At 35.0% G+C, this 12,523-nt stretch overlaps 1 protein-coding gene across 1 annotated transcript in view; it reads left to right on the top strand.

Annotated features, from left to right (window-relative positions):
• The window catches only part of LOC115242015 (neuroligin-4, Y-linked-like), a 211,703-nt gene that overhangs the window by 164,032 nt on the left and 35,148 nt on the right, over window positions 1–12,523 (top strand). Inside the window, exon 9 of the mRNA XM_029818020.1 lies at window positions 6,036–6,163. Coding sequence (XP_029673880.1) covers window positions 6,036–6,163 — 128 coding nt within the window. The remainder of the gene's footprint in view (window positions 1–6,035; window positions 6,164–12,523) is intronic.

The raw sequence follows: 12,523 nt of genomic DNA, 5'->3' as shown, positions 1-12,523 counted from the left end.
GATGGCGGCGATTGTTTATTTTCATTTTTTTTTTTTTTTTTGGAACGACTCGAATCGAAGTCACGATGAATAAAGTTTCGTCTCGTTTCATCTCAATTTGTCTCTTGTCACTATTGCGGATTCACATAGTTTTCTCGAAAGGAACGAAACTTTCGAAAGAACATATTTAATCTGCTTTATTAATTCAATTATTAATACTATTCATTTTTTTTTTTCTTTAAAAAAAATATTAAAACGTAATTATAATTTTATGATATAATTTGCGCACACACACGTTACTTGCCAGAAAATTTGATACATCTTAATTAAGTTTAAGTTGGTGGAGAAAGCAAAAAATGAAAATTAATTTGAAGAAAAATATACTTTACTCTGCCGCGGTATGAAGACGTACGGAATGGAAGCTACTTCACTTTTCGCCTTTTTCCGTATCGTCACGGTTAACGACTTATGGAAGGATCGTGAGAGGGTGAGAGAGAGAAAGAGAGAGAGAGAGAGTGTGAGGGGGAGGGAGGGTGGGAAGAGCGCTTGTGCTTCGCGCGCATACGATACAATAGTGACGTACCGCCTTTTGCAATTATGCGGATGTCGCATGCGTTCTCGGTATAGCGGTGATGGGGTGCGCAGGTAGTTCGAATTCGTTTCAAAGGAAAGTCCATGGATATTATATCAGAGGAATGATTTTGCAGTGAAATTTCATTATACCGAATACCAACCGTACGAAATTTTCATTATTTGATTATAAATCCCCGACGAACATCCGCATTAACTCGAAAATGTTAACAGGATATAATCACCAAATAACATTAATATAGCTTTACATGTAATATAGGGAGATATTATATTAGTACTGCGCTGATATAACTACTAGAGAGCAATCCAAAAATAATAATTATTAATAAAATTACTGATAAAACACTCAAAGTACTGATAGAAACCTTATCGCCACATAACGTGTGTGATTTCTAAAAATGTAATGTTCAAGAAATCAAATACACATTAAAATTAGTTCACACACTTATAATTAATTCCATTAATATTTTTAAATGTCTTTGACGTTAGCATTATTCTTCAAAGTTACACACTCTATTTAAATAATTCTGTAATTAATTGAAAAATGATACGTCTCTAAATAATTGTTATCGATTCTTTTATATTAAAAAATTTCTTTTTTTAATTCTTAATTTTTTTATGCTAAAAGGAAATTCTTATTTTATCATTTTTATATCAGAAGAATATTTCTTTAGCAGAAATGTACTAGATTTCTAGATTCCCCGCGTATCTCGCATATTTTCTTTTCACATTTTATTCAACGTTCTTTTCCGTATATGTGTTCTGTACCTCCACTTTATATTGTATGCGTTATAATTTACACATAGACAGGTCAGGGAGCTTGTGGTGAATGTCGGCTCGGCCAGGTGTGATATCAAGGTCCACTGAGCTAGCATAGATCCCCGATGTTAGTCGGCATTTTTCCAAGCGACTTTACATAAGGGGATTAAAGCGAAATCGAGCTTCAAATTGATAGACAGAGAGGGAGTGTGCCATTGATCGGAGCCGGTTTCACTTAAATCGCCGATGATGCATGCTAACTTGCAGTCGCGCCCATTAGTGATCGATCTCCCGAGCGGTGAGATTGTCTATAGGTCCATACATGACCACATACTGATGCTCGTAATTGGCTTCATCGGCATAACCAGCTGTTGTGTCTGGCGTCTTTCATCATTCAAACGGAACAGCTTGTTGTAGATGCACGATAAAAGTAACATGCTAGTTATAGACTTAAATAAAAAGAGAACCCTATAATAAAAATTAAGTTTAAAATCTTTCTTTTTCAAAGGAAAGTGTGTACAATTATGCTCTTGTTTACGTAATTGAGTTGTTTGTTTATTTTTTTTTTTTTTGCACGTTGTAAAAGATTATACGATTCATCGAAACGGAAAATATATAAAGAAAATTTTTTTTTTAAAGATTCACATACTTTGCTATTTTGGTTTATGCAGTTTATCAAATTAATTATATTCACTTTCAACTTTGTGACGATCGTTTGCTTAAGAAATACAAATGAAATATTGAAATATCGCATTCTCTCTATAGCTCGCATTGAGGATCAGGTCGGATAAATCAATTAATTGTTAACTCGCGAGTTGAATGTTAATGCGTACTTTGAAGATAATTTAATTAAAATTATAATGATATATTAACTGATAGAGATCCCTTTACGGTAATACGTCAGTAATACCGCGCATATTTTATGCGCCAGTACAATGGTCGCGGCTCATAATTTATGTATCGTCGACGATGCATTTTCAGAGAAACGGCATTACATAATTCATTGAATTTATACGAGCAGGATAGCAAACTCTGTACAGACTATAACGTCATAAATCATCACGACTTGAAACAAGAAAAATCGAAGGACGACGACAGCGTCGTAATATTTTTCGTCAAGAATTGTTTGCAATGAAAAATAATAGTTTCCGATCGTGTAAATTGAAAGCGTGATACATATTTACTTTAACTCGAATATACTCATGGCAGATGTAACCGATATTATAAAACTTGACTGTCAAATTTTTCTCTCTCTTCCTCTCTTTCTCTTTTTGATTTAAAAATTCATATTTAATATTTTTGTTAAGTAAACATTTTTTTAATTAACGTGAAAGTTTTTTTAAAAATATTGTTTAGAATATATGTTCGGAAAACTTGCTCGATTATAAAAAAAAAGACGGAAGCCGGAGCAAATTGTGACAATATTGGATCAACTTGAATAAATGTCAGAATATGTCGTTATTAATAGAGTTCAGACACAATTTCAATTTTATATATAAAATCAATATTCTTTTGACAATTTTTTAAAATTTTATATCTGGAAACAAATTGTTTTGCAAGTGTTGAATTGCGATACACGTGAGAAAATTGCTCCGGGCATTTATTATCGGGGCGGTTTATAATGTCTCGTCAAGCTCCGCTGGCAACACGAGATGCACGCTCTCTGCGAAGGGGTTGTGCATTATAGATTATTGTTATCTCCGTTGTTGCGCAATCTACATATATAGTTGTACGTTATCCGACCGTCTCGGCATATTTCATCACGAGCACACTCGCGGCAGACGATTGCAAACACGTCATCACACAGAGCATCATATACCAACAATACATAATCAAATTTTCCATTTTCATATTCTTTTTTTTTTCTTTTTATCCAACATATTATCACATTGTAAAGACACGTGCTCTAAATTCTTTTCTCGTAATTTATAAATACTTATTGCTTTAATGCTCTCTTAATTGTATCAACTCTCTTGCAAGCGCGATTTTTCGTTTTACGAAATAATACAATACGGTTTAGTACTTTGACTTAAGTAGAGTCCGACTTTCTTTAAATCTCGACAAAGAGAAACGACAGGAATGATAGAAACGGAAAATTTCCAGATTGATTTCCGGAATATGTTAATTAATTACACATCGTCAAGCGTGATAGCTTTTATTAGTCCTTTATTATCGTAAGTGATTTGAAATCTCGTTTGTGACGATTCCGCTTTGCAAGCGTAATGAGGGAACGGAAACCTATAATAAATAATTGGTCTTAATCGTACTGAAAAAAGAAGTATCTCATCCCGACGAAGAAACTCGTAGTACATCGCTCTGCAAATACTCGAGAGAGATTTTCGCTCGGCTGATTCGCAGTTGTTATCATTAATTGGACAGACAGCGATTTCTTCATCGAGATATAGTCTTTCCTTCCATTTACCGAGTTGTAAGAACAGTGTAATCTTTGGAAAGAAATGCGCATCTTTACATTCATGAAAAGGAAAGTTTAACTAAATTATATCAAAGAAATCTATAAAATCAAAAAATTTTATGAGAAAATAACTTTTCTTATTTCTAGACGACAGGCAATCATATTAATCATCTGTTTTCTTTCTATATAATATATGTAGATCACTAATACGTTATTTTATATAACCGTGATTATATACGTAAATTATGCAAATAAATTAATAATCAATTTGTTCATTGCTAACCACAAATGAATAATAATTATCCATTCGTTTCTATATATATTAATAGATATATCAATATAGTTATAAAATAAATCATATTACTGGCAAAATGTGATGTATCGCTATTTGCTAATAAAATAAATGTTAGTGAATAAATTTCCGAAGTTTACTAAAATCCCTTTAATATTGAGTAAGGAATATGATTGAGATTAAAAAATATATATTTACGAATTATTTGAAAACTATAAAAGAGAGTATAATTCAAGATATAATAAAAAATAGATAAAGAGCATAAACAAAAGAGTAACAATTATATATCAAATGTAGATATTCTTTTTTCAAAACATTTTCCTTCTAAAAAATACAAGCTTATATAAAATATAAAATTTGAAGTAAAAATATAAAAAAATATTGTAGTTTAACACATCCAGTTTGCAGTATCGATATAAATCAGGTCATCTAGGGAAGATCGCTACTTTAACCAATAAAAATTCAAGTATGTATTGTAAAAAATATCGATTCGTTTGCGAGACACTAGAGAACAGCTATATCCATAAAATTTTCAGTTGCTTTTAATATACGGCAGGAATTCGGCAACCGGTTTGTTTTTCGACGAAATAAAATGTTTTTCCAAGCGAGCTTGCACATGTGTATGTGAGAGACGGATGATATCGCTACAGTAACTAAAATAACAACCTTATTTCATACGGCAAATTTCCATTTCGGCGAAAAGCCCGCATTCCCATGCGTTCACCTCGCGTGATTTACATCTGGCATGCGACCAACTTTGCTCATAATTATCCGTGTAATTTGACCAATCAAACGATACGCTCTCGAATATCGCGATATCGAAGATCCATGATTTTGGTATTTATCTCCTCGCACACGCGCTCGTAAATTTATAATTTACGGTATTAATGCTCTCCACCGGCGCACGCCGGTGAATACGCTACTATGCCGTAACCATTATTGCCAAGAATATAAAAAATGATAAATTTTTCGTAGCCATTCACTCTTAAAAGACATATAAAGTCGGTTACTCAAAAGTATCAAAGTTTACTGTTGCCTTTTTCCGATTGTTTATCTCGATACATCTGTTATTTCGTATCCTATTATTGAGCAAAGATTGTAATAATTTGACAGCTCGAATATTGAAGGAGAGAGGAGAAAATTGTGATACACTCCTCTCAAATTTGCAACCATGCAGGAGGAACAACTGATAACGAACGACGCGAATAAAGGCGGTGAACGTCGCCTATGTATTATATCTACCTCTTCTCTATACTTGCTCAAAGAGGGTCCATTGCCGTTTGTCGTTAATGCAAACGAGGGATCAGCCCTGTGCTACTTCCGTTTTCCGGCCAAAATAGCTCGTGGTCCGCTCGTGGACCATTATAGCGGTCCCTGACTGCGGTAGGGATGACCTGCAAGTCTTACCTCACGGTGCAACGGGAATGCGCAAGTTTGGAAACTAGCAAACTTTGCATGTGCCGGCATCGATACTGAATTATGCGATACTCGTGATTCGAATTCACCTGCACCTCCACTGAAATTTGCTCTCTCGATTTTCAGCAAATAAGCATTCCTCTGCACCTGTCTATCGGCGCGAAAGGATGCTTTCGTCAGGATTTTTTGATCTAAATACTGTACGAGAAATAACTTCTAATTTAATTTTATAAGGAAATTTTTAAATATAGATTTATAGTAGAAATCAATCGTGGTTATTAACAACTGTTTAATCTTATATTCTTTGCTCTTTTCTATTAATTTTCGAAAGAAATTTAAGATAAGATTGTATTATAATTAAAGGTAAATGGTTTTAATGAAGTTTCTCATAAGAGATACTCTGTATTTTTATTTTTGTATCAATTTTATAAAGAAGTTTTCTGTATTCTCTTTTTTTCTCTTTCTCTTTCTCAATAATAAAACAAAAAGTAAAAAGAGAGAGAGATATATTATTACACCACAACTTTATTAAAATATATTCTGCCTAGAATAAAATGCTAATAAAAAATTGTTTTGAATTGACAGAAATCCGAACATTATTGATCATCATGGGAGAAACGACACTCTTTTACCAGCTAGTAGAGAAAAGAGTCGGTTTCGCAGTTTGTCCTGGGAACAGTACGATCCAGTGCATCAAAAATACTTGGAAATTGGTGAGTAATGTCACATTTATACAACTTTATAGTACACAATACGCGATATATCTGATACAAATAGATAAACATTTTTAACTTACCGAAGCAAAAATTAAAATAAGAAAAGAAATTATAAAACTTTAATTTAATTTGCCTTAACTTATCTAAATTGAAAGATACATAATATCTAAAATTTTATTTCTGCAAATTATAAAAAAGCAAAGATAATTATCTGAATTTACGTTAAACTTTGATATTATACCAAATTTGCCAAAGTATCCGTGACATGCTATTTATTTCACGCTGCCATTTCTTATATAAGGTAACTGAAGTAAAAAGTTGAGAATTAAAACGAAGAGAAAAATAGTCCATCAATTAATTCCGATAAGACAGTAACTCGAATTATCAAGCCCTTCCAAACTTGTGTGATTGCCATCGTATCTCCGATTCAATTTTACCGACTCGCCTGTCCTGGACGTTAATAATTACAGCAAAACGCTCAAAACTTGTCGTTCCCGTTTATCGGAATTAAATTATCAGCATGCGCAGAACAAATGCAAATGGCTGAAAAAAACGCGGATGCTCTTCAAACTCTCGAAGCAAATATCGAGACCACCGTTCGCGCGAGTGGCTCATCTCGAGAGCAGCCACTCGTCCTTCGATTAGTCTTCACTTGGCGGTGCATGTAGAAGAAAACGCGCTGGCTGCCGAGTTAGCTCGAATTAGAACGGGTCAGATCCCGGGCGAGCTTTCATCGTTTCGTACGTGAGGGAAGAAAGGACGGGAGATGAAGTGTCGCGCCAGGAACACGGCTTGCCACTCGTGTGTAGCTGTCCGAGTTCCGCGACCGGAGACTTTCCACGAAGCCATTTTTATTGTGAGGACCGTGCGGTGTGCTCGAGCACGTCGCAGATGACGCGAAATGAGCCTTTTGGCCTGAAAAAAAATCTGTGGCTTATTCCACGAGTTAACGTGCCCGGGAAAAATCAGACGCCGGCGCTAATTACTTCTTCAATTTCTCTAACATCATATTGTGTCGTTCACGTATAACCGCGTCTGAAAATAAGAAGGATGTCATATATTGTACAGCTACACGTACAACTGTCATTAAAAGATAATATAATAAAAATTAATAATATATAAAATATTAATATATATACATAAAATAAATATATAAAATATCAATACATAAATGTTAATAATAGAAATTCGTAGGATGACTCGCTTATAAAGTAAAAATAATCTAAGGCATGATTTTATCGATCTCTTCAAGAATACCCATCATTATGTTGTAACAATGAAATATGTATGCTGACTATTTCTCAACAAACTCGCGTTTCGTAGAACCGGATCTGACTTGGACACAGATTTTTATCGTGATCGCACAGCCATGAGAGACACGGCGTAAGGTGTGCTCTCGCCATTTTTCATCGAAAAGTCTGGTGAAAAATCACATTGAACCAATAGCCTGCATTCCACGTTGCCCGAGTCGACTCGAGTCGATTCTCCGAGACGTACGCGCGTGATCCGAGAAAAATGTGCCGCGAAAATGGAGCAGAAGGGCGAGTGCTTTCCTTCTCAAGTGATTAATTTTACCTTTTTTTTTATATATACCTTCGCCTTTCTTATCTCGCCCGAGTAAAAACCGGCTGAAAGCTCGCGTCCCGGGAAAATGGGATCCTCACCAGAGATATCAATACATTATATCCAGCATGCTCACTAGAATCTGCATCGTTAAAACACTCGAATTCATCCTCGCATTTATTTAAACGTTATTACCGGAAACTATAAATTTTTTAAAAGACAGAGGGAGAGAGAGATATATATCCTTGATTCTTAGTACTATTAAAAACATTATTACGCTTTTAGGATATTTTACAGTTTTAAGAGAGATAAACTTTACATCAATGTAATATCATTATTTAAATTCTATTGCAAATAATGATGTATTAAAAGCCCCATTTTATACAACTCTTTTGCTATATTTTTGAATCTAATCGCAAGTATTTGTTTCTCCCTCTCCGATGCAGTCTCGCAAAATGTAATAAAACAGGATGATAACAACGGATATAGCTGGGCGCAATTTGAAAAACGTCGAGCATTATCGATGAGTCTGTTTCGAATTTTACACAGCGGAGAAATTCAATAATCTTTTGTTCCCTCGATTCGGTTTAATCTTCGATTTCCGGCAACTCCGGGGGATGAGAGGGGCGGGGTTTCCCAAGCGAAACGAAAACAGCAATCGTCGATTCGAGTGGTCGTTGTTTTACGTCTACGGTATTCCGCCTTTGTTCTTCTATCCGCCCTCACCGCATCGTTCTCTATCTACTTCGCAATAGTTTTTGCCCCCTCCCCTGCTTTCCCTCCTCCTTTGTAGCTACCCCTTAATTCCCATATAAACGTGCTTCGCTCCTAGCATCGGTTAACCTTCGTACCAATTTTAAGACTTCGCTTTCGACTCTTATTTATGTTATAATTACTTTACAAATTTTATTCTTTGAAAAAACTCGATTCTTTTATATAGTATCATTAAAAAATTGTATCATCGGATCTTGTGCTTTTTATCTTAATCTTTTTGAAGTAAATGTCCCAAAATTCATTTTCTATTAATTTTCTCTAAAGTAGTCTCATTATATTTGCGATAATTAAAATTGGAATTTCAGAATTTTAAAATTCTGAAAGAGAACTTTAAGTGAACTCAAAAATAATTATAATTTAATACATTTTGAAGTATCTCTCATTTTCTGAAAATTGAATCCCCTGAAGATTTAAAGGCAATTAATCCCAAAATCTAGAGACCAGAAAAAATGATTTCCGTAACAAATACAAAAGAAAACATAGTATACGGGAATGCTGGAACGACTCTTTTATTAAATCAGTTGGACGTCAGGAGACATATCTTTAATTAAAATGGTGAAAGAAACTTGTCGACATGGAATGCACTGAAATTAGAACAACCGCCACGTATCGTGGCAGCAATGTCGCGAATAAATTCCCGAACAATCTATCGCACACAAATTTCGTTGATCCGCGACTCCACGCGCTTGTTACGGGCACCATTGTTCGTAATTAAATCAGAGATCCCTTTGTATTTTCTTTTCCTTTTTGCCTGGCGCGTTGAAGGCTCGTAAAGCCACGACGACCGTCGGTTTATATCCCGTTTGCGAGATGAACGGTGACACTTGACACGGGTGGACGCTGCCGTCTTTTCATAACACCGGGCATTATAAACGCCTACAAGATGTTTCATAAGCTTTGCGACAAGCTTGATATAATTCTGACATATTTTGAATTTTGCTAGATATATTTTCTTAAAAATATTATACGATTTTAAGAAGATTTTAAGAATAGCACGAGATTGTTAATTTTTTTGTCATTACTTTTTGAAAATGCAACATAATTACACGCATTTTATTAAAATTTTTATAAGAAATAAACACAAATGTGTAAATTATTTATTTTGGATAATTTATAACACAGTAGAAATAATTTTCATACTAAACAAGAAGACAAATATGAAAGAGTTAAAAATTATACTAAATCGAACTTTTGCTCTGAAATCGTCTTCAAAAAATCCTTTCAAAAGTCTTGTACGGAAGCTGCGTAAACACCCTGTACAGAATCATAGGACGAGAAACTCGTTATGGGCTGGTGAGATGCGACGACGTGAAATAACGAGCTTAAATAGATTACGCGAAGATTACAAAGCAAGGCTGACCAGCTTTTCGCACGTGACTTATGAGATGACACGTCCTGGCTAATCGATCACATACATAGTGCCAATATCGACGTGTCTAACGTTCGATGTTGGATTAATGATAAACTAGGAGTATAATAAAGATCGATGAGTGTGTGTGTATGTAATCTCAAGATATATTTGTACATATTTAATTAATTTAGACATTATAAGTTATAATACACAACAAAATATTTCTTTACAATTTAATTTGTGGTTTTAGTATATTTCTATGCGATATAATTTGAGTAAGAAAAGACTAAAGCTATATGAAAAATACTAATTTAATTCGACTTATATGACATATGACTTGTATAACTCAAGTCGTTCATCTTAATTCATTAATTTTTCGGCCCCGAGTCCACTATACCAATAAAGCAAAGGGGAAAGAAGTCGACCTCTCTCGTAAAACAAGCTACTCGAAGGTTTCCGTCGCGGCGGTTTCCTTTCGGGGAGACTCTTCCTTATCCCGAGATTAAAGACGGGATGAAACCTGAAAAGGTTTGAAGGCGGCGGTGTCCCGAGACTATCACCCAAGTATAAAGCGCTAAACAGCAAGTTCGTCCGTCGAACTTTTGAAGCCTCGCGACTTTGCTCTTATAGAGATTAGCCTGGCAGGGTCGGAAGTCCTATGGAAAGTTAGCAATTTATTACAAAATATTAAAGGTGACACCGAACTCTCGGCCCGCTTCTTACCCTTACCTTTAACCGCTCCCCGCAATAAATATCTCGGATATTGGCTCCTATCACCCTCCCGTATTCATTTAACTTCACTTTAGCAAATCGGAGGTTTACCTGTATATATTACCTTATAGCATCGTTTACCTGTTATAAGTTCGCGAAATATAAAGTATAAATAATATGAATTAATTTAAAAGTAAATGTTTGACGCATGTGCAGCAGCTTTCAAGATTTCTAACAGATAAAACTCGAAGAAATCGGAAAGGAAGAGAGTTGAAAAAGTCCAGAGTACCACAATTTTCGCCTTGGAATCTCGATTAATTTTTAAAATGAAACTCTGTACTCTCTATGCTCTCGTCAACATCCCTGCACCGCGGAAAGTAACAAGTTTTGCGTGCACGTAGTTACCTTTGCAGGGGCCATAACTTTGCACACCTATCCTTCTTTTACTACGGTTATATTGTACCGACGTTAAACTCACAAACTCGGCGGACTAAGTCGCGTGAGTTTTAATTAAGGAAGAATATCCTTCTCGCCTTGCTCTCTCTCTCTCTCTCTTTCTCTCTCTCTCTCTCTCTCTCTCTCTCTTTCTTTCTCTCTCTATTTTGCCTCGTCATGTACATACGTCCGTCCGGCGCGCTCATATCGCGAAGATCACATGTACAGTTAAAGTTAAAGCTAGAAAGTTCCTCGGCCAATCCAATCGGTACTGTAAACCATACCGGCGAACTTTACCGGTACGACGGTCCTTTCGACTTTCTTATGCGCGCTTGCGGGCGACAATGTTCGTTCTTGTAAAAGTTCCACCTCTTCCTGGCGTATCGCCATAGGCGTCCGATGTCTCGCATCTATATAAGATTTCTTCGGGAATTAACGTAATAGCAGCGACTACAAAACGCGGGGGAAAAAGATCCGCGGAAAGTTTTATCGCCGCGTTTACGGGAAGGAGAATCGGAGTGAAGAAATTAATAAACCCCGAAGGAGGAGGATGTGATGGGATCAAAAAATCGCGGATATAAGGAGTCACAAATGTTGCAAAGTAGTAAATTTTGAGAGTTTAAAAATCCGACAGGCCTTTAAATGATAAATCTGAAAAATTGAATCGGAAACACGCAGTTCACATCTTGAAGAAGACTCTCAATTTTATTTAAACAAACATTCCAAACACACATTGCATATCTCGACGCAACTTTTCGATATTTTCCAAATGGTACTTACTTTATCTCGAAAGTCTCGCCGATATTTTTTTATAAATTTGAACGAAAATCACTCTATGTTACATATTGTATTTTAAAGAGAGATAGATAGTTTTAACTTAAATATATCATATGTTGCATGCATTATACATCGGTTGAGGATTGTGTCAATATTATTATAACATATAATATATACATACCCACGTACGCGTACTTTACATGTGTACATCACAGATTCCATTAAGTCCATTTAGGAATTATAAACAGTTTTTGTGTTTATATTGGAGTGTGTCAACTTGTTCGAATCGCAACTTTTCGCATTATTCAAGCATATCAAAAACATGACATTATCTCAGGCATTTCTATAATGATACGGTATCTCGAGAGAATTCGAAACAGTTTCGATATTGATCTGATGCGGGAATGGAAATCTATAAACCTATTACAGGAAATCCTATGTAGGGCATAAATCGCATCACGTAATATCACTTGCAAGACGGTGTGCATGTATAGTTGTGAATTACAACACGTCTCGTCTACATGCACTCTACATCGATGCGCATGCTGTATACATATCCTTTACTACTTCTCCTTATCTCTGACTTGCATCGAATGCGATTGCAATTACATTTATTCATGTATCGTATTTATTATGTATCTTTATTCTGATAATATTATTAATATGTTTTAAATTATGTATTTTTTTATAGAATTTATGATCATCATTGATTTACTAATTAATCTTACAATAAATATATATATATA

The sequence above is a fragment of the Formica exsecta genome, unplaced genomic scaffold (assembly GCF_003651465.1).
Source record: "Formica exsecta isolate Colony F162 unplaced genomic scaffold, ASM365146v1 scaffold120, whole genome shotgun sequence".
In the NCBI taxonomy this organism is placed as follows: domain Eukaryota; kingdom Metazoa; phylum Arthropoda; class Insecta; order Hymenoptera; family Formicidae; genus Formica; species Formica exsecta.
Note: the sequence above shows the minus strand (reverse complement) of the source record. Positions and strands in the feature narration are given on the sequence as shown.